Source organism: Phocoena sinus, chromosome 5 (genome assembly GCF_008692025.1).
Source record: "Phocoena sinus isolate mPhoSin1 chromosome 5, mPhoSin1.pri, whole genome shotgun sequence".
Taxonomy (NCBI): domain Eukaryota; kingdom Metazoa; phylum Chordata; class Mammalia; order Artiodactyla; family Phocoenidae; genus Phocoena; species Phocoena sinus.
Window position 1 is genome coordinate 73,259,083 of NC_045767.1, and position 23,139 is coordinate 73,282,221.

Below are 23,139 nucleotides of genomic sequence, written 5' to 3' on the forward strand. Positions count from 1 at the left end.
TATATATAAAACAAACATATGTATTAGGTAAGGAACACCTGAGAACTCTAGAAAATTTTTCTGAGGATATTGGAGACAATTACGTGGAATGTAAATCTTTAAATGGACATATTCAAGCTGAAGTATGAGGGAGCAGAAATACTGGGTGTGTCAGACAGTGAGACAGGGAGAAGGCAGTAGAAAAAACAAAGTAGAAAGGAAATGAAGAGTTCATTCCTATATAAAAGAAACAGAAGTTACAACAGTTGGAAGAAAAAAAGCAGGAGAGGCTAGTTTTGCTAAGATGTAGAAAGAACACAACAGTAACACTGTTTTTAAGGCATACCTTTGGTCCTTAGGGATTTTTCACATGGATCTCTCTCTGAATCAAGCCAGGTGGGGATTTTAGACTTGAGCCTTTGAGGCTCCACCCATCTGCCCTGGAGCCTGCCCTGTGGCAAACCTTCAACCCTTTCATCTCCAAGCTCTGGCCTCTTGCAGAGGTGACAGCAACAGACAGCGGTGCACATTCCCCTGGGATACTGGGGGAAAAGCCAACAGAGCGAGGCCTTCTGCAATGCAGAGGGTAGGAGTTTCCAGACTGGGTCTGTACAACTTCTAACTCTGAGCTCCAGGATTCCAGAGAGATTACATAAATACTGGCGGCGTCCAATTCTCAAGCTGTATTTAGATTCAGCACATTTATATAAGTAGAAACCTGCTAATATTTTAACAATTAAAAAATTAACAGCAAACAATTTTACAGAATCTTTATTGTAAACAGAGGTCATTAATAGTTATTACAAACTGAATCAACTGAAAGTCAAATTGGTAACTCGACACATTCATAGGTTTATTTTTCTACGGCATAATTTGTAATCTTTGCCCCCTCAGTGCTTTAAAAAAGATTACTAAAATTATCAGCATTTCAATGTTCTTTTTTTTTTGTCAAGTTTAGCACCGTAACATTCTCATGATCTTTAAAAAAATTCACTCAAAAACTAGGTAGAACTTCCACTTTTCATTCAAAACTATCACGTAGAACTTCCACTTTTCATTCAAAACTATCACACACAATTTGTTTTCTCAATGCAAAAAGAATACAAATAAGTATATTTTTAAATGTTACGGAACACACATACAGTCCCTACTGTGTATAATTTTTGCATTCTTCCTACCTGCCCATTAGAGAGCCCCTAAAATACCTTGCTTTCATTTCATTTGTCCCCCATGTCATTATAATCCACCTCTGAAGGACTGTAGTTATTTAAACAAGCATGTGTCTGCCCCATCTCTGGGGATGCTGCCTTTGTCCTCTACCTCCCCCAAGTCTGTTGCTTGTCATATCAGCGCTTGATGGAGGGAAGGAATGACAGCAGAAGAGGCAAAGTTAACAATTCAGTTTATAGAAAAATAGCATCTGATGGTGAGAATGAGTAGCTGAGGCTTTACTGTTACGCTAAACAGGTCACAGGTAAAATGGACAGCTTGTTCTTGTTCTGCTTCCCAGGGAATTTCCCAGGTCTACATTTCAATGAAAAAACAAAAGCTACCTGTGAAGTGTCCTAAATTACTATACCTGTTACCTTAACAATCAGTTCTGTAAAAACATCAAAATATTCTCTCACATCCAAAGCACTTAATGGAGATGTATCAAAAACAAGTATTTCTCAAAGAGGAGTAAAAATAGATTATTTCATGAATTACATTCAATAAATAATACTTTGTAACAGAGTGTTCTGTGGTTTTTGTAAAAATATTTATCTAAACAAACTTTCAAAACAAATCTAGAGCAGACAAGTAATGAATGTAAAATTTACAAATACACCGAGCATCTGAACGAATATTCCAATGGATTTTTTCTGAACATTATTCAGATATTAAATGATACTGAATATATTCATATGGGTTCTGAATATCACTACAACAAATAACAACCAGAGGTCATAAATTTCACTCTCTCTCTTTTCTTCTTCACTTAAAAAAAAACTTCACTCAGTAGTAGGTAGTCAGTCAATCTCTACTTTAATGACTACTCATAATCTCTAAAGTATTTGGTTTTTCTATCAGAGAGAACTGTGACAATACTGAATGCAAATTTTTTTTTGTATCGATTTTCCTATGTATATAGTTCAAACTGGCAAGGACAGAATATTATACTTGAATGCAGAACGGGGCCTGTGATTTATCTCTTCTGCCTATTTTACAGCACACTACTTTGAGGTCTCTCTTCCTGATGTTGTGTGTATCTTAATAATACCAGCGAGTTCCTTTCAAGTCAAATATAAAACACCTTAAAAATCAACTGGCTTGAGGGTTGTAAAACATTATAACGGGTGGTGATGTTAGGAGCAGAGGTCAATCTCATACTTATGTGAAAATTACTTATATTATTTCCTGCATTAGTACCCTTTAGTCCAGTGCTTCCTGACTTTTTTTCAAGGTATGGCACATATTAAAAAGGGTAACGTTTGTCTGGCTTGCTGGGGTAAATCCACCAGCCATTCTGGGCCAGCAGGACTCGTCTGGGGCATGGCCTCCCCATTTCCCACTGTGCTGCCCCAAGGGCTGAGGGTATACATATCTTGGCAACCCTTTTACGCATTCAGGTACCCCAGTTGGGAAACGAGGGTAACCCACAACTAGGCCAATTTGATTTCTCTATAATATATTTTAGAATTGGCTTAAGAAAATTTAAAATCTGACAGTGATTGGTCAGTTTTTTGACTGAGATTTATTTATTTCCTTTTAATTAGAGTAAGCATACCTGTTTTTTTGTTTCTTATCTGCCTAGGTAAGTCTGAATTAGTCTTTGTTCATCTTTGCAGAGTTTTAAATAATTAAAACTCCAGCGCAGATAGTGAAAAGAATGCGGTATTTAGAAACAGGTTCATCCAGGTTTGAGTCACACCTGAATTCCAATCCCAACTATGCTATTTCCTCTGTAACATTAGGCAAGTTTCTTAACTTCTCTGAACCTCAGTTTCCTAATGGGTAAACTGGGATAACAACACCTGCTTATGGAGCTGTGGTGTGAATTAGAGACATTCCATGTGCGATGCCTAGGACAATGCCTAGCACTCTAAGACGCTCAATACATGACAGCTATCATCATTTAACAGTTAAAGCTGAGATGGTGCTTTAATTTCTACCACATTGGGAGCACAATATTTACCAATATTTAATGAGTATACATTCTATTAGAGTATTTTCTTCCTAGTGCAAAACTGAGGAACCATAGTTTCTTACTAACTCCCATATGCGAAGTTCTTTAATGACCTCACTTGCATGTGAGAATACGGCTGAAAGTCAATGCACTAAAAATCTGTCTTTCCGGGCTTCCCTGGTGGCGCAGTGGTTGAGAGTCCGCCTGCTGATGCAGGGGATGTGGGTTCGTGCCCGGTCCGGGAGGATCCCACGTGCCGCGGAGCAGCTGGGCCCGTGAGCCATGGCCGCTGAGTTTGCGTGTCCAGAGCCTGTGCTCCGCAGCGGGAGAGGCCGCATCGGTGAGAGGCCCGCGTACCGCAAAGAAAAAAAAAAAAAAATCTGTCTTTCCTCTTAGAAGCCAAAAGACAGAGCATGTAACATTTACTGATGGTGTACCTTTAAACGTCTTAAGTGGGTCTATCCCCATTAGTTACCAAACGCTTACTTATAGTGAGTCTGAACAGTTGCTTCAGACCTTTAGCCTTTAGACAAGGAAAAGTGGCATTTTAAAAACACTTCTTTAAAGATTAATATTGATTGTATTCACTTCTCTTAATCGTTTTAGAGAACTGTAAATTGAAGATCAGTGCAACTTAATGAAATGTATTAGAATTTAGGCTCTCTGAGACTATTTTAAACATGGAGACTATATAATAGATAACAGCAGTGCTCTGCAGGTAAAATAATTACGAGTTATCACAAACTCTGTAAAAACATGATTTGCATGCCTACTCTGAAAAAAAAAAAGTCAAGTCACGATCTGAACCTACTGACGCCCTCTCGGGTTCTTCTAGTGAGTGTCTCCACAGGGGTTGTCTGAGGTCTGGCAGCCCATGTTCTGGCCCGTCACCTGTACTTTGAAGAGGGTTCCGTCAGCGCACATACAGAGCTTGTAGCGCACCCAGTCACCACCACCAAACTGGTCTCCGCTGGAGGAACTAGGGAGGCGAGTTGTGCTGACCACCACAGTTCCATTCAGGATGATGCTGTTTTCCTATCAGGAGAAAACTCACATATGGCTTGTTTGCATCCACAAGTAGGGCGAGAACAAGATTAATAAACAACACTCACTGAAATATTAGCAAGAATAGCAGGCAGCAAGAAAAAGTCATGACCGAAACAACAACAATGAAAACCCAAAACCAATCAAAATTCACCTAGTGACCTCTTAGCGATTGTTCACAATGTATATCAGTACACTTGTTACACAATTTATTTCTCAATTAGTTAAAAATTATATCAAAATTCCTAAGTGAACAATAAGACGAATACTGATAAAGTCTCAGATCATTTTCATTTATTATTTCCTAAGAGAGTTTTAACTAATTTGCTGATTGATACATTTCTGACGCTAAGAAGAAAAAGACTGTTTTTCTCCTAGAGAAAAGTAATTTGAATTTCCAATGTTTTTGTGTGACACCAGAAATGAAGATTCAAACCATACAATTTTGAAGCCCAGGCACTCAAAGAAAACTGCCTGGAAGTTCTCTTCTTCAAGCCCACTATCCCAGGAACATTCTTGTATCGCAGACCCTCTCTTTTCTGGAACTCCTAACCCTCTCTCTCCCTTCTTCTTTTCATTCATTCAACAAATAATTATTAAAGGTCTCCTATGTGTCAGATACTATTCTAGGTGCTGGGGATGCAGTAGTCAACAGACAGGCAAAGTCCAAGTCCCCATTTACTGGGGAGGGGGAGACAACAAACACCTGAAGAGGTAAAACAAACAGGACATCATCTGAGAAAAGCAAGTCAGGGTGAGCGGAGAGAGAGTGACAGGGAAGGCCTCTCTGATAAGGTCACAGTCTGATGGAAACTGGATGACATGAGGGACTAGAGCATGTGGGTAACTGGGCAGAGGAAAGCACATATGCAAAGGCCCCAAGGTGAGGATGTGCCTTGTGTTCTAGGAACAGAGAGGAGGCCAGAGTGGTTGAAGGACAGAGAGGGGGAGTCGACTGGTAGGTAGGAGATGAGTCAAAGAAATAACTAGGGGCCAGACACATAAGGCCAGGGAATGGACTTTGGCTTTTATTCTGAATCAGATGGGAAGCCATTTGGAAGGTTCTGAACAGAGAAGTGACGATCTTTTAAAAAGGATCGCTCTGGCTGCTGTACAGAGAACTGAATACGGGGGTGAAAGACGAAGCAGGGAGACCACTTTGGAGGCTATTCTAGCAGTGCAGGCAGGAAACGATGCTGGTTTACACCACGGTGGTGGTGGTGAGAATCAGCCAGACTCTGTACATCTTCTGAAGGTAGAGTCCAAAGGCTTTGCTGATGAAATAATGGGTATCATTTAACAAGATGGGAACACTGAAAAAATGCATGTTTGGGGAGGGAAGGAGGATATGAAGACTTTAGACTTCTTGAGTTTGGGATGCCTATTAGATATTGAAGTGGAGAGGTAAGAAGGCAGCTGGATATGTGAATCTTACTTAGTTCAGAGGAGAAAGGAATTCCAAAGTTGAGAGTCATCAGCTTATAGAGGGTATTTAAAGCAATGAAAGTTGATTATGAAGTAATGGAAATGGCTAATTGACTATGTAGTGATAGTATATGGAATTTTCAAGTTTTGTTCCAACGCTGCCCTCTTGTGGTTATGTAATTTTACTTTCTTTAAGCTGCTAAAGTAGTTTTTTTTTTTTTTAAATTGAAGTATAGTTAATTTACAATATTGTGTTAGTTTCAGGTGTACATCAAGGTGATTCAGTCATATATATTTTTTTTCAGGTTATTTTCCATTATAGGTTATTAAATTCTTGTTGCTTATCTGTTTTTTGTTTTTTGTTTTTTGTTTTTTTTGCGGTACGCGGGGCTCTCACTGTTGTGGCCTCTCCCATTGCGGAGCACAGACTCCGGACGCGCAGGCTCAACGGCCATGGCTCACGGGCCCAGCCGCTATGCGGCATGTGGGATCTTCCCGGACCGGGGCACGAACCCGTGTCCCCTGCATCGGCAGGCAGACTCTCAACCACTGCGCCACCAGGGAAGCCCCGCTTATCTGTTTTATATATAGTAGTTTGTATCTGTTAATCCCATTCTCCTAATTCATCCCTCCCTGCCTTCCTTTCCCCTTTGGTAACCATAAATTTGTTTTTAATGTCTGTGAGTCTGTTTCTATTTTGTATATAGATTCATTTGTACTGTTTCTTAGAGTCCACATATACGTGATATAATATTTGTCTTAGCAGTTTTTTTAAAAAAGCAGTTTGATTGATAAAATTCTTTCTAATGACTAGCCATACACTTAAAAACTAACCTCTGATATTAGCTGAATTATAAAGCTAATTATCTTTTCAATACTGGTTTATTTTTTTTTAACTGTGGAGAAACTGATATGTGTGTATATGTATTTCAAAGTATGTCATAGTAACAACAGGTAGAATTTTCAGGTAGAAAAACTTAAAAGATTTAGGTGACTTGCTAATGGTCATAAACAAATCAATCACATCTCTTGCTGCTTTGAGTTTCTGATGCAGAGAACAACAGCCCCACTGTGACCATTCTTCAACACTATTATTCTCTCAGAGGCATGGCTTCTTTCTACAATGTATGCAAACAATACTCAGCACTACTACTGAGTTTCTGGCAAGAATCACATTTTATGTTCATGTTTATTATTTAGAGATTGGAACATATTCTTCAGGGGGAAGAGATATTTATGAAAGTGAAAGAACTTAATTTTTAAAAGTTTTTTCCTTCAAGAACTATGATTAAATTTTTTAAAAGGAAAGAACTATTTTATAAGTCCTTAGGTTTAACTTTTGTCATTTAATGCTTAGTAGAACAAATTTAATTAGCTTTAATTAGGTAGCATAGAGCAGATGCCCAAAGACATTTTGAATAAATATACTTTGACCAGAATTGTGAGCAGGTAAAATGTTTTCGAACTTATGGCTCCCTTAAATGAAATATGTTACTTATTAAATAAGTTCAGATATAATCTGTGAGGCACAAAGAAAAGTTTACTTTTCAACAGGTATAATAAAGGCAAAATCTTTTTCCTTTACAATTAGTAATAGATGTATAATTAAAAATACATTTAATATATTTGCTAATTGATTTTCACATCACTAGACACAAAACCCATGAAGAGATGTGAAAAATCTTTAACTGAAAAAAACCCTATCAACTTCAGGGCATGCATACTGAGAATTCTCTTTTGGAAGCTTTTTGCTTGTTTGTTTGTTTGCCTTTTAAAATAACACAGGCATCATTATGCAAAAAAAAAAAAATTTAGAAAATAACAGGCAAGCAGAAATAAAATGAAAATCATCTGTTACCCTGCTACCCATAACTAACCATTGTTGACATTTTGGCATACCCTTCTAGGTTTCTATAAACATACACATGATCTGAAAAATAAAGATGAGATATTTCACAGATTGTTCTATAACTTTCTTTCACTTCATAATCCATTTTGAACATCTTTCCACGTCCGAAAAATACAACTACATTATCATTTTTCATAACTCTTTTTCCATATAAGGACTTATGGACCCAAGAATCTAATAATTCTCTTAAAATCAAAAAATACTCACAGCCTTTAACTCCATATTACCACCCATGCGAAATTCAATGGTTTTGCCCATAATGAATACTCCTTCATTTCCACGCACAATAGCACGCCCGTCAACTTTTATATTTAAATCACTAGTAGCATTGCTGGTAATCTGAAGATTAAAAAAAAAAAGTAGTGATGAAGAGTTTCTAAATTAAAGTGAGGATTATTATTAGAGATAGAGGAGGAGGCGTTTCAATGACAAAATATGAAAGCAAGTGTTTTAATTCACATTTCACACATGTAGAGATAAAGACAGGTGATTTGATAATGGTCACATAAACTAGTTGGTGACAAATCTAGAACTAATCCTTTCCGCTGCTCTGGAGTCACTTCATTCATAGCATTTTATCAGTAAAGCTGCCCCTGCCCCCCACCTCACACACTTTGTAACTTTAGATAATAATTCTCTTCCATTAATGAAAGCAAGGAAAATAAATCATACCCTTTCAGTAGATGCTTTTTGAACATTCAAACTTTTCACTCCACTTGGCAAACGAAACTCGTGAGTTTCATAGTCTGTGCTGAATAAGATATTTTGAGTCCTTGGGTCGAAAAACTGCACACCAATGTCACTTACAATAGAAGTTTTGTTCTTTTCTACACTGAGCTTTGTCGTCCCTTGCTGAAAAACAATCTTCAGAAAAACACTTTATCATGAATACGTTTTCGAACAAGACTGCATCCAAAATTCGTCAAGAACATTCTAAGAAAACTCTACAATAGCAGGCTTAACTCCTAATAATTTTAAGTGCCTCTCTCTGACTCCCTCCACCCACTTGGGAGAAGAGTCCTTTAAAACGAGGGCTTAACATGCTTATTTGCTGTAATGCTTGGCAGACACAGATGGTCGCAGAGCACAGGGACCCAGAGCTAAGATGGGCAGGGGCAGTAAGGATGCCTCCTTGAGGTTCTGGTCAGTTGAAAACCCACATTATAGTAGCCACTTGACAGGGGTTGCCACTGACTAGACTGGCATATTCTCTTCCAGACTCCCAGAGAGTAGAGGGTATTCTAACCTGGGAAGGTGCTTTTTAAAATGGTTTCCTCACATGGAGGAGAAAAAACTATGTATTCTTACAGTAATTATATCTATCCCAGAAAACGCTACCATGCGGCAAAATCTAGAATATTAGGAAAGTATCTAACATTAATAGATGGATGAGAAGGCCAACAATATTATTAAATATATTATGAATTTTCTTTAAAGGAAAATACCCATTTCCAGTAATCAACTCTAGGTTTTTACGAAGAATTTTTCTCTAATGTTCCTCAATTAATGTGGTTACTTACAGGTTGGTTGTTGCCAGTGATGACTAAATTTTCATTTCGCCTTCCTCCTACTGTGCTCTTATAAAGAGGGTGTATAACTCCCATGTCAGACACTTGCTTAAATCGAAGCAGACCACTTTCATGAAACTCCATGCTGTCACAGCCATTTGGTCCAATGCGAATCACAGCCCAGATAACAAGTGTTACCTAAAAAAGAAATCAAGCCCACTGTTAATAGGCTGTTAATCACAGCCCAGATAACAAGTGTTACCTAAAAAAGAAATCAAGCCCACTGTTAATATGTTAATAGGTTTAACATAATCAGTAAACAAATAGGAAAGGTAGTTGCTAAAGGATTAAACTTCCTAAAATGTTTCATCAATGAGATGAACACATCAATTGGGTTTCCACTTACAAACAAAACCAATTTTATTTTTATCAAGGTATTACATACCAATAACTAAAAGTCAAAAAGTGCTAAAGGTGGGCTTCCCTGGTGGCGCAGTGGTTGAGAGTCCACCTGCCGTTGCAGGGGACACGGGTTCGTGCCCCGGTCCAGGAAGATCCCACATGCCGCGGAACGGCTAGGCCCATGAGCCATGGCCACTGAGCCTGTGCTCCGCAACGGGAGAGGCCACAACAGTGAGAGGTCCGCATACTGCCAAAAAAAAAAGTGCTAAAGGTTCTATAATTAAAAAAAAAAAGATTACTTTATTTCTTCTACCTCCCCTATACCTCGTCCCAGAACAACCACTTTCAACAATCTTAGCCATTTCGTCTAGAATTTATCTCCATATTTCTAAATAATAAGTGTATGTTATTTCGTCACTGATCAATTTTAGGTTGTATCTATCAATTTCCTATTTTAGCAGATGAGAATTTTAGCTCATTTATATTTCTTCTCCTCCAACTCCAATCTCAAGTTTTGGTTAAATCCATGTTCAGTATTTTCAGTATTACAACAATATAAATATTGTTCACTGCTAAGCCAAATGCTGTACTATGATGGCAGTTCCCTTCTTGTACTTTGTGTCTTTCAGAGTTTAATATTTGTCCTTCTTTCATTTGCTTAGTTTCTTTGAAAATCAGACTACGTTTTTTCAAACTCTCCAACATTTCTGTAAAATGTCTCTCAATAAAATGTTCTAAAAGTCCAAACCTCCCAGAAAATGTATTAGCTCTATTTGCCTCTCCCAGGAAATCTTTCCGGAATGAACCCTCATCTTCTTGCTCCAGTCTGAGCTCCTGCCCTCTGGGTCTGTAGCACGGCTATAACCATGAGCTTTCCATTCACTTTCATGCTGGAACTTCCTTTTGTCTTTCTCCCATGCAGGATACCCAGTTTCCGGTATCCTTGTCTTCAACATTCTCGGTTTAGTACCTTCTTTTGGTAGGGCACATTGTCCCGTGGCTTCTTTAAAAAGAATGTACGTGAAATATTTTTTGAGAGTGTGCATGGCTAAAACAATGTCTATAATTCCTCACATTTGACTGAGAGTTTAGCTTGGTATGCATTTCTAGATTTGAAATTATTTTCTCTCTGAATCTTGAAGGTCCTTGCTTTCTTGCCTTTTAGTTTCCAGCACTGCTTTTGACAGGGTCCGATGCCACTCTGATTTTGTGCTCTTTATACAAAACCCGTGTTTTTAATTCTCTGGAAGAGTTTAGGATCATCTCTTTATTCCTGGTCTTCTTAAATTTCACAGTAATAGCCTTGGTGTGAGTCTTTTTTTTTTAATACATATGCTGGATCCAGAATGGTAGTTTTCAACTTGTCCTAGGAATCTTTCTTGATTTAATTATTTGATAACTTTCTTCCCATTGTGTTTTTTCTTCTCTCTTTCTAAAACTCCAATTAACAGAATGTTCCTGGATTCATTCTTTAATTTAGTTGAACTTTGTGGAAGATTTTATCTTCCAATGTCTGTCTATCTATCTATCCATCCATCCATCCATCCATCCATGTATGTGTATTTCTATGAGTTCTTCCATATTCTTTAATTGCTTCTTTTTAATGGCACGCTATCCTTGTTTAATGGATGCAGTATCCTCTGACTTCTCTGAAGCTATTGATTGTGTGTTTTCTTTTAAGTTTCCTGTCATTTGTTGCATTTTCTCCATTTCCCTGAATTCGCACTTTCCCCATGGTTTGGGTGCTTTTGGTCTCAATCATTTCTCAATTCTGGGAGCTTTCCATAAAAATCTACTGATCCCTGGTGGCTCTGTGTTCATAGTTAACAGAGCGGTTATAAAAAGTTCAGGGAAAGTTCTCTGGGTGGGGTGGCACTTGTGACTGACAGGCTTCACAATAGGGAGATTAGGTGGCTTTTTCACAGGGACCTGCCAAGTGTATCTTCAGGTCTTTTCTCTATGTTCTTCAGTTTCTTCAGAGCAGGCTATTTTATCTCTTGCTGGGGGATGTAAGCCTGGTACAGGGAGCTGGAGCTGGAGGATGAGGATACGGGAGTCTCAGTGCTCAGGATACAGACTTTCCTGCCTTCAGTGTGGAAACCCATCCCTACCCTCCTCTTGGCAATATCCTCAGGCAGAAAGAATCCCCTCTGGTTCAGTGTGGGGTTAGGAGGGCTGGCTGCCTAACTGCTGCCTGGAAGGAGAGGGAGGCTGGGGATTGCATGCTTTCTTCTATGGACTTTTCAAACAAGCTCTCTGTTTTCAGTTCCCTCTTCACTCCTACTTTTCAAGGCACTTGTACTTCCAGCTCCTAAGGCTTTTCAGGATTCTGCAGGACACTTCCACCAATGCCCCCTGCAACCCTCTCCCCCAACACGCAGTTTCTCTTCTCTAGTAAGTTATTTGCCACTCCTCCTTTTTGTCTTCATATATTACGGTTCAGGATTTCAGTTGCCTCCCACTTTCTTCCAAGGTATTTCTGATTCTTGACATTGTCACCTAAGGATGAGCTTTTAAAGCAGAAGGGGATGAAAATGTTTTTTTTTTTTTTTTTTTTTTTTGCCATCTTAACCATAACTTTCCAAAAAAATAAATTTCTAAAATAAAATAAATTCAGAACATGTGCTCCTAGTAAAGCTATTTACAGTATCAGCTCTTTTTGATTTAAGTGAAGAATTAGACACAAATGTTTTGGATGTACATAAAATACAATGGACTGCTTTGAGAGTATTAGAAGTAAAAAAATACAGTAGTAAGTGAAATTACGTTAGAACTGCTGCATCCATGTTCATGATTGGTCTCAGGGATACCAATAATCACTCTCTGAAAATATCTATCCACACACATGCCAGAGGGGTTCAAATTTAACCCCTTTCTTTAAGAAAGCAAATATCTTTGGAAAAGGCAACACACCAGTTCCTCACACCTTAGTGTAAACCAGTCTCCTCATATCCTTTCATTCTTTTATAACAGAGATTTAGGACTACAAAATACAATGCTTTACTGCCATCCAAGGTTTACAATTTTAAAATCTAGCTGAGCAGGCAAGAGCAAATTTTGGAAAAGTTGAATGAAAACAGGAAGGAGTATATTTTTAGGAGAGATGAAGGCAGTAAAATCATCTTGGCAAAGGTCTCTTCTATTGAATTGACTCTAACCTTTTAAAAGTTGTTTTTTATTTTATTTTTAAAAATTAATTAATTAATTAATCAATTATTTTTGGTTGCATTGGGTCTTTGTTGCTGGCGAGCGGGGGCTACTCTTCGTTGCGGTGTGCGGGTTTCTCATTGTGGCGGCTTCTCTTGTTGTGGAGCACGGGCTCTAGAGCACAGGCTCAGTAGTTGTGGCGCACGGGCTTAGTTGCTCTGTGGCATGTGGGATCTTCCCGGACCAGGGCTTGAACCCATGTCTCCTGCATTGTGGGAAGCCCTAAAATTTAAGTCTTTTAAAGGAAAGAGTCTATGAACATTTTTTTCTAAATAAAATTAGTGCATGGCAATATTAACATACTAAGTTTTCATACAGAAAATATTCATTAAAATTCAGTAAGAGATAAAACATATACAGGCATAGTTCAGAGATATTGTGGGTTTGGTTCCAGATAACAACAATAAAGCGAATATTGCAATAAAGCAAGTCCACACAAACTTTTTTGGTTTCCAAGTGCATATAAAACTTATGGCTACACTATACTGTAGTCTATTATGTGTGCAACAGGATTATGTCTAAAAAAACTATGTATAGGGAATTCCCTGGCAGTCCAGTGGTTAGGACTCGGCGCTCTCACTGCCGGGGTCCCGGGGTTCAATCCTTGGTTCGGGAACTAAGGTCCTGTACAAGCCATGTGATGTGGCTGAAAAAACCAAAACCCCAAAAAACCAATGTACATACCTTAATTAGAAAATACTCTTTTGCTAAAAAATGCTAACCATCACCTGAGCGTTTAGCAAGTTGTAATCTCTTTGCTGGTGGAGGGTCTTCCCTTGACGCTGACGGCTGCTGACTGACCAGGGTGGTGGTCACTGATGGCTGGGGTGGCTGGGGCCATTTCTTAAAGTGAGACCACAATGAAGTCTGCTGCACTGACTCTTCCTTCCACGAACGGTTTCTCTGTAGCATGTGATGCCGTTTGATAGCGTTTCAGCCACAATAGACCTTCTCTCAAAATTGGAGTCAATCCTCTCAAATCCTGCCACTGCTTTATTTAATTTCTTTCTTTTTGTAGGGGGTATCTCACAGGTATGTCTATTCGTGCTCGAGGACAGCGGCACTGCTACAAGTGTGCATGATGTCCCACATTCCCACAATACAGCCCGACCGATGTCCCATCCAAGTAAAGCTGGTTAATGATGACCATGGAAGCTTTCAAGGCTTTACTTCTTTTATCAGCACTCCTGATTTTATAAACGATGAAGCCCGTCAACCCCACTCCGACCCAAATCTCCTGGTAAACTTAGGTACAGCAGGGCTTCACGGAGATGCAAACATTCTTAAGGCTTGGAAGCAGCTCAGGCAGCCCCTGCCACTGCCTTATCAACTAAGTTTATGTAATAGTCTAAATTCTTTATTGTCATTTCAATAATCTTCACAGCATCTCCACTAGGAGTAGATTCCATCTCAAGAAAACACTTTCTTTGCTCATCCGTAAGAAGCAACTCCTTATCCTTAAAGTTTTATCATGAGGTTGTAGCAATTCAGTCACATCTTCAGGCTCCACTTCTAATTCTAATTATCTTGCTATTTCTATCACATCTGCAGTTACTTGCTCCACTGAAGGCTTAAACCCCTCAAAGTCATCCATAGGGCTGGAATCAACTTCTTCCAAACTCCTGTTAACTTTGATATTTTGACCTCTTCCCAAGAACTGCTAATGTTCTTAATGGCATCTAGAATGATGAATCCTTTCCAGAGGCTTTTCAACTTACTTCACCCAGGTCCATCAGAGGAATCATAATCTATGGCAGCTATAGCCTTAAAAAATGTATTTCTTAAATAATAAGACCTGAAAGTCAAAATTATTGCTTGATCCGTGGGCTGCAGAATGGATGTTGTGTTAGCAAGCATGAAAACAACACTAATCTCATTGTACATCTCCATCAGAGCTCTTGGGTGACCAATGCATTGTCCATGAGGTGTAATATTTTGAAAGAAATCTTTTTTTTCTGAGCAGTATATCTTAACGGTGGGCTTAAAATATTCAGTAAACTATGTTGTAAACAGGTGTGCAGTTATCCAGATTTTGTTGTTCCGTTTATAGGGCACAGGCAGATGTAGATTTAGCATAATTCTTAAGGGCCCTATGATTTTCCAAATGGCAAATGAGCACTGGATTCAACTTAAAGTCACTGGCTGCCTTAGCCCCTAATGGAGAGTCACCCTGTCCTTTGAAGCTTTGAAGCCAGGCACTGACTTCTCCTCTCTAGCTATGAAAGTCCAAGATGGCATCTTCTTCTAGTAGAAGGCTGTTTTGTTTGCATGGAAAATTTGTTGTTTAGTGTAGCCATCTTCATTACTTTTCTTAGCAAGATCTTCTGGATAAGCTGCTGTAGCTTCTACATCAGCACTTGCTGCTTCGCCTTGTACTTTGATGTTATAGAGACAGCTTCTTTCCATAAACCTCATGAACCAGCCTCTACTAGCTTCAGACTTTTCTTCTGCAGCTTCCTCACCTCTCTCAACCTTCACAGAATTGAAGAGAGTTAGGGCGTTGCTCTGGATTTGTCTTTGACTTAAGGGAATGTGGTAGCTGGTTTGATCTACCCAGACCAGTAAACCTTTCTCCATATCAGCAATAAGACTGTTTTGCTTTCTTATCATTCATATGTTCCCTAGAGTAGGACTTTTATTTCCTTCAAGACTCTTTCCTTTGCATTCACAAGTTGGCTAAGTATTTGGCGTAAGAGGCCTAGCTTTCAGCTGATCTCCGCTTTTCACATGCCTTCCTCACTAAGCTTAAACATTTCTATCTTTTGTTTAAAGTGAGGGACACCTGCAACTCCTCCTTTCACTTGAACACTTAGAGGCCATTGTAGGGTTATCTCAGGGAATAGGGAGGTCCGAGAAGAGGGAGAGAAACGAGGAGCGGCCAGTCAATGGAGCAGTCAGAACGTACACAACATTTATCAATTAAATCCACCATCTTACCTGGATGTGGTTAGTGGCAACCCCAAAACATTACACTAGTAACACTAAAGATCACGGATCACAGATCACCATAACAAATATACTAATATTGAAAAAGCTTTAAATATTGTGAGCATTACCAAACTGTGACATGGAGACTGAAGTGAGCAAATGCAGTTGCGAAAATGGCACCGACAGATGTGCTTGATGCAGGGTTGCCACAACCTTCAATTTGTAAACAACGCAGTATCTGCAAAATGCAATAAAGCTAAGTGCGATAAAACACGGTATGCCTGTATAGAAAAGCAGAAAGAGGGTCCTGAAAGAAATGATAGGAAGAGAGTCCATGATTTGACTAAAAGACAGAAGAAAAATTCCCCACGGTAATTAAGAAAAGAATATTCTGTACTAAATACTCACAATTAAATTGATGACAGCCAGAATAAACAGCAGGATAATCACACAGATGGCTAAATTGCCCTTTCTCCCTCTCAGTCCCGTTTTATGCAGGCGATCTTCATCAATTGGAATATACCCGGCTTTAAAGTTACTGTTGTGCTCTTTATTGACATTCCTTCTCTCAACAGCCTTCTCACGCATGGACTTCTTTACAGGACCATTGGAACTTTGCTAAAAACAAAATACAACACAATGGAGCAGCTATACCCTCTCTTTTTGATGCATTTATTTGTTAGGTGCAAATTCATAACTAAAGAAAGCTGAATTGGTTAGTGATATATTTTCCACCAATAAACCTCAAGTCGTGTTGAGCTGCAGGCTCCAAGTAAGGACATGACTGCTGAGAAGGGTCATAGAGAAGAACCTTCAGTGTGACCATCTGATAACATATTTCCACTGTCTGCTTTGAATAGTCCTACCGTCAGTAAACTGAACAGCCAGCTCATGTGGGGGAAGAGTTAACATACACATTCTACAGTGGGTAATCTTGTTTTAATTAATGATTTATAACGATTTGTTTAATTGTATATAGTTTTTCATTTATATGAAAATAATTTGGAAAGGCTAATATACTTTATTCATCACTCCAGATGGCTAAAGTTAACATTATCCTAGACAAGCAGTTTTCAAAATACGGCTGGGAAGCCCTGGAGGGGTCCCCTGAACTCTTTCAAGTGTCTGGTGGGTGCAAATTATTTTCAAAATAACACTAAGATGTTATTTTCTTTTTTTACTCTTCTTCTCCCATGAATATGCAGATGACACTTGAACAACATGGATTTGAACTGCATGGGTCCACCTATACGTGGTTTTTTTTTTTTTTTTTTTTTTTTGCGGTACGCGGGCCTCTCACCGCTGCGGCCTCTCCCGTTGTGGAGCACAGGCTCAGCGGCCATGGCTCACGGGCCTAGCCGCTCTGTGGCCTGTGGGATCTTCCCGGACCAGGGCACGAACCCGTGTCCCCTGCATTGGCAGGCGGACTCTCAACCACTGCGCACCCAGGGAAGCCCTATACGTGGATTTTTTTCAGTAAATATACTGGAAAAAAATTTGGAGATTTGCAACAATTTGAAAAAACTTGCAGATAAACTGTGTAGCCCAGAAATATCAAAAAAAATTAAGAAAAAGGTGCGTCATGAATGCATAAAATATATGTAGATACGTAAGTTTAGTGATATTTAATATAAAATTAATAATGCTAGTTTTCTTACTGTTTTTTAACTTTGCTTTCAAAGAATTACATTACTGTACAGTCTCTCTCTCTCTCTCTCATAACTGGAGAAATTGTGTATCAGCCTATCAACCCATGTAACTGGTTTTTTAAAAAAGATATTATGAATATGACTGTGATACTCTATGCCATAAAAATTTTTATTACGATCCTTTCATTAGTGTATAGGTTAGGCTACTGTGAAGGAATTGTACTGATTACACGAGGCTACTGTAAAGCAACCATACTGCTGCTTCTTCGTTATCAATGCATGAATCGTTATGCACGTAGATAAATATGAATTTCTTTTCCACATTATCTTTTCATTTTTGATGTCCAGTGTTAGTAATATGTATAACATCTACAGTGTTTTGTACCATATAAGACAATATTGATGTAGGTGCTGACAGATGATTCATCTTGTAAACAGACGACATAAATTTATGGTATCGATAAAGACAGTACAGTACTGTAAATGTATTTTCTCCTTCCTTATGATTTTCTTAATAACATTTTCTTTCCTCTAGCTTACTTTCTTGTAAGAATACAGTATATAACAAATATAACATACAAAATACATGTTAATTGACTGTTTAGGTAACCAGTAAGGCTTCTGGTCAACAGCATTCTATTAGTTTAGGTTTTGGGGTAGTCAAAAGTTATACGTGAACTTTTGACTGTGTGGGGATCAGCGCCTCTAACCCCTGCGTCATTCCAGGGTCAACTGTACAGTGAAGCTTCCAGAGGCTACATGACCATATGTGATGACGTTGCTCTAACAGCTAATGGAATGTGTGTTTGTATACTCCTGTGTTTACAAAATTTCCCAATTTAAATTCCTAATATGGTAAGTATCAACAGATATAACCCACATAAACAAAAGCTCTTTGGGATTCTCAGTCATTTTTTTTTTTTTTGCGGTACACGGGTCTCTCACTGCTGTGGCCTCTCCGGTTGCGGAGCACAGGCTCCAGACGTGCAGGCTCAGCGGCCATGGCTCACGGGCCCAGCCACTCCGCGGCATGTGGGATCTTCCCAGACCGGGGCATGAACCCGCGTCCCCTGCATCGGCAGGCGGACTCTCAACCACTGTGCCACCAGGGAAGCCCCCTCAGTCATTTTTGAGAGTATCAAGAGGGGAACTTCTCTGACGGTCCAGTGGTCAGGACTTTGCCTTCCAATGCAGGGGGTGCAGATTTGATCCCTGGTCGAGAAGCTAAGATCCCACATGCCTCAGGCCAAAAAAACCAAAACAGAAGCAATATTGTAACAAATTCAATAAAGACTTTTAAAATGGTCCACATCTAAAAAAAAAAAAAAATCTAAAAAAAAAAAAAGAGTATAAAGAGAACCTGAGACCAAAGAGTTTGAGAACCTCTGACTTTCGAATATGGTTGAAAGACATTTTAGGTAATAATCTGGTACATCATGAACACAAAAGGAAGGAGTAGAATGTAATACTGCCCAATTTTCATACTTTTCAGAGCTCTGAGAAAATTAATTTATTGAATAGGCATTTATTAAGCACTTTATGCTTAAACACTAATACTATAAATAGGAATACAAAAGAAATATAGGACAAGATCCTTACCCTCCAGATATTACAAATGTGATTTGGGTACACAAAACAGTTAGCAATGCAATAAAATGCTCTGTATGTTCAGATGCCAAAATCAATAGTTTAGACAATACATCCTGTGGAGTTCATGGGAGAAGAGACAGGAGGGCTTGGAGTTGTCAGGGAAACCAGGAAGAGTAGGTGGGTCAAATCTGGCAATGAAGGCAGAATCAAGTTGGAAATGGAGAATAGGTTGTGAGTTTTTGGACATCTGGGTACAAACTCTAGTCTTTATGTCTGCTGATTTGGGAGTCACTGGAAGTCTCTGAAGATGAATGACATACGTTTCAGGATGCAATGTGTGGGCATTTGTAGGAGACACGGGAAAGAGGAAAACCACCAAGTAGGCTGTTGGGATGCTGTGGTAATGGAGGCCTGAAGTATTGAGGGTCTAAACTAAGGTGGGATGAAAAAGGATAGATTTAAAATATACTTCAAGAGAAGAGTTAAGTGAATTTGTAGCAGGTTTTAAAAAAAGCCCCTCATGTTTACTGAATGGTGACTATTTAAATATGGGGAATGAAGCAGGGAGAAGATTTTACACATGTTGTATTTGAACTGATTGAGAAATAACCACCTGCCTTAAAGGCAATGGGAAGGATGGGATGGGGTATTAGGTCGGTCAGGACTAGAAATACAGATTTGAGAGTCTTCACCTTCAAGGTAAATTAAATCTATGAGACCACATCAGTTTGCTGTCAAAAACAGTATAGAGGAAGAGAATAAAAAGCCAAGGATGTACCCGTGGAAAACTTTAAATGTGCAGGAACAGTGGAAAATGAGAAATACAAGAAAACTACGGATGTGCAGTGTTGCTGAATTTGTCAAGAAATGCCTCTGTGACTTTCAAATACGAACTTTGAGCAGCAAATTGGTAAGTAGGGATAGTCCTGAAAGGATGCCAGCATGTATGCATTTATTTTTGAGTCCAGGAAGACAGAAGTGTTAAGACAGAAGACTAAAGAATTATGTACTGTCGGAGAAAAATTGTGCTTGTTCTTGTTGTCGTTAGTATCTCTTCATCCTCTCCTCACAACAATTTGCAGGAAGACTTGTATGTTTGATGGCAGAGGGAAAGATGCCAAGAAGGGCAAAGGTCAAAGATCTCAGAGTAGGGCAGAATAATGAGGGAAATAAGATCTTTCAGGAGATAGGAAAGAAAAGTGATAGTACAGGAGAAACCAGTCTTAAAGGGTGGGTTCCCACCTCATTGAAATGGTTCACACCAAGAAGAGAAAAAAAAAAAAATTCTTCTTTTCCCTGGGGATGTAATAGGGAAGGTCATCTGCCAAGAAAGAGTAGAGAGGGCAGCTGGAATCGTATTGTGGTGGCAGGGGTAGCAGGCTGGTTGAGGGCTTATGGAAAATGGAAAAAGACAGGAATAATCATTGTGAGTAATGCGGCAGACAAAAATTTTAAAATTCTACAAAGTGGTAAGAAAGGTTCTGTAGAAGATAATTCAATCTACTCAACAGATTTAACACAAAACAAGTTGCCAAATACAGTTGTGTAGGTTGTATATCTGCATGGGGTACAACAGCTACGAGGGTGCATCGATACTCAAACATTTTAGAGTTGAACATGCATTTTGACAGCCGAAAGCAGTAAAATATCTAAGGGGAAGCGTGCTTGCTTCTAATGTTCACAGACGCAGTATGGGTTTACGACAGTGCTGACAGGTGGGCAATTTAAAAATCTTAGCCAGAGTTTGAATATAGGTCTACATAACAGAGAGCCAGGGCAAAACTTACCCTCCTGAGATGCACTCTTTAATTTTCTCTGCCAATTCATGTTCATTTGGTGCACTTACCATTTATTGGAGTTACTATATGTCAGAGGCTCCAGACTACCAAGATGAGCAAGGTAGAGCGGCTACCCTCAACAAACTTACCTATAGGCCAGCAGAGTAGATAGACAGGGTCACTAGCAATTGCAGTTCAACACGGCAAGTGCTGTCGTACAGCAATGCACACAATACTGAAAGAGTGCATAAGAGGAATGCCACTCGACTTAGCAAGCAGGGGCATCAGTTGAAGGTTTTTAAGAAAAGTTGGGGCTTCAGTTGAATCTTGAAGGACAAACAGGAGTTAGCCAAGCAAAGTACAGAGAAAGGCATCCCAGGCGGAGGGAACAGCATGGGAACTTTGAGTATAAGTCATCTCTGCAAACTAATTTTGGTAGATTTATGTGGATGGTGAAGAGGATGAGTATAGGAATGGGACAAAACTTGAGGTGAGATGTGGTTAGGGGCTAGAAAACGAGTGGACGTAAGTATCACATCTAGAATGATGAATTTTATCCTGAAGGCAATGGGGAACTACTGAAGATTTCAAATAGGTCAGTGATATAATCAGATCTGCATTATAGCAAAATCAAACCAAAAAGAGATGAACTGGAAGAGAAGAGTTTCGAGATGGAGATTTCAACAACAGGTTTCTCTAACAGTCCAAATGAAGGCTTGACTGAGCTTTGGAGCTGCAGATGAAGAGAAGATTGGGGAGAAGCCTTAAGAGGTAGAACCGAAAGGACCTGATGATTGACTGGGTGTGAGTGTGACTTAGAGGCATCTAAGATGACTCCCAAGTAGGACCCGCTACATAATTTGTGGGGTCCAGAGCAAAAAGAAAATGTGAGGCCCTTTGCTCAAATATCAAGCTTGGGACAGCAGAGCATTAAACCAAATGTGGGTCCCTTCTGAGTTCCCTTGAGCCCGCCCTGCTCCCAAATTTGTGGCGAGGTGAACCAAGTTGAATGGATGGCTGTAACCCTTTTAATGGTGCATATGATCCAATCCAACATTTTTGAGTTTGGGTGCCTGTGGAAAATTCAGTTAAGTTCAGGCTGGAAACATAAACGCCTAACTCTGAAGTAGAGATTGAGGAATGGATCAGATTGCCCAGTGCAGGTGTAAAGCAAGAAAAGAAGTTCAGTGGAACTTCAAGAGCATTAACAGGTGATGCAGATGAAAAAAGAACCATCTAAAATGGGCACTGATAAATCAGGAGGAAAGCCAAGGGACAATTTTAATCTCAACAAATTCAAGAAGCTTTGTCTCCTTTCAATTTCACTCATTCCTTTAGATTTTATTTTATTGTTAGGACCTGTAGCTTGCCTACCATATTTAGCTGATTTTTCTGCATTTATCTGTCAGTTTGACTTTAAGCTTTGAAGGCAGATGTCATGTCTTTTATTTTTTATGTCCCTCAGAATGACTGTTCCAGTGATATCTATCTACTATGTCTCTAAAAGCTGTTAATTGCCTAAGAAAATCTTTCCAGTTCTGGAAACAGAATGTTGGCTACTTGACTTGTGTATTTTTCCAGCAGTGTTGAAGAATGAGACTTTCCCAAAGAAACCTATCATACCACAGTTTCTTTTTAAAAGGAAATAACAGTTAAGGGGAAAAAGTGGCTACCAAAATTATATTTATTATAACAAATCACCCTAGGAACTACAGGTATGTATATATGTGTGTGTGCATGTGTGCCTATGTATAGCTTGCTTTTTGTAAGAAAATAGCCTTTTACACTATTATTCTAAGTTACCCGTTTACAATGCAGATCAGGAAATACTTGATAAAGCATTTTAAAAAATGATTTTAAACCAACTGCATACGAGACAGTTTTATATTGGTGACTGTCTCCAAAAACCAAAGCGGGAGGAGAAACGTGGATGTCAGCATATGGGGATGGCACACACGAAGGGGCTGCAAGCTGACACCCAGGCAACAGCTGAGTGTTTCTTGGCTGGTGTCAGGGGAGGCTCTTGGATCGCTGGCTGGGGTTATTTTTGCCTGCATTTTCGCTGGCCACCGAGCAGGGCATGTCCCCGGCACGACCTGGCCCAGGCTCCCGGCTGCCACGGCCGCCTCCCGGGCCCTCAGAACAGCGACCCCTCCTCACCTCGCCGACGGACAGCCAGGCCAGGCCGAGGGCCGGGGCCGGCTCCCCCTTCTGCGCCCCGGGGCCCCTGCCTGGGGTCCCGCCCGGCCTTTGCCAGCATCTCGGACTGCGGACAGCTCCTCCCGCCCCGCCCCACCGCGCGGAGTCATCCCCGCCGGCCCTAGGCGGGCCCCGCCGGCAGCACCCCGGCCTCCGCTGGCCCTCCAGCGCCCGGCCGCGGCGGGGCTCACAGACCTGCTCGGCTGCCGCCGCCGCCGCAGCAGCCGCCGCCGCTGCCGCCGCCGCCGCCGATGCCGCCATCTTCCAGCGCTGGCCACCGCCGCCGCCGCCGCTGCCACCGCCCTCCCCTCCGCGGCCGCACCCCGCGCGCCTGCGCCTGCGCCCAGGAGGGGCG

The 23,139-nt window shown here is 40.1% G+C and overlaps 2 protein-coding genes across 3 annotated transcripts in view; both read right to left on the reverse strand.

Annotated features, from left to right (window-relative positions):
- LRRC66 (leucine rich repeat containing 66) overlaps positions 1-808 on the reverse strand; it is a 26,440-nt gene extending 25,632 nt beyond the window's left edge. For both annotated transcript variants that reach the window (XM_032632949.1, XM_032632948.1), the window contains exon 1: positions 326-808. In XM_032632949.1, coding sequence (XP_032488840.1) covers positions 326-770 — 445 coding nt within the window. In that variant the 5' untranslated portion in view covers positions 771-808. The remainder of the gene's footprint in view (positions 1-325) is intronic.
- Positions 733-23,072, reverse strand: SGCB (sarcoglycan beta). The gene is made up of 6 exons (XM_032632950.1): positions 22,980-23,072; positions 15,977-16,186; positions 9,044-9,229; positions 8,196-8,387; positions 7,731-7,862; positions 733-4,180 (listed from the first exon to the last, which is right to left on the reverse strand). The coding sequence occupies exons 1-6, from the start codon at positions 23,043-23,045 to the stop codon at positions 3,977-3,979; spliced, it is 990 nt and encodes a 329-aa protein (XP_032488841.1). The 5' UTR covers positions 23,046-23,072; the 3' UTR covers positions 733-3,976.
- Positions 23,073-23,139: the final 67 nt, after the last annotated feature.

Coding starts and splice junctions, on each gene's coding strand:
- SGCB (XM_032632950.1), bottom strand. CDS start 23,045: ATGGCGGCATCGGCGGCGGCGGCGGCAGCGGCGGCGGCTGCTGCGGCG. Junction 8,388..9,043: donor TCACTGGCAACAACCAACCT/GTAAGTAACCAC, acceptor GTTTTTCTGAAG/ATTGTTTTTCAGCAAGGGAC. Junction 4,181..7,730: donor GTAATATGGAGTTAAAGGCT/GTGAGTATTTTT, acceptor TTCTCCTGATAG/GAAAACAGCATCATCCTGAA.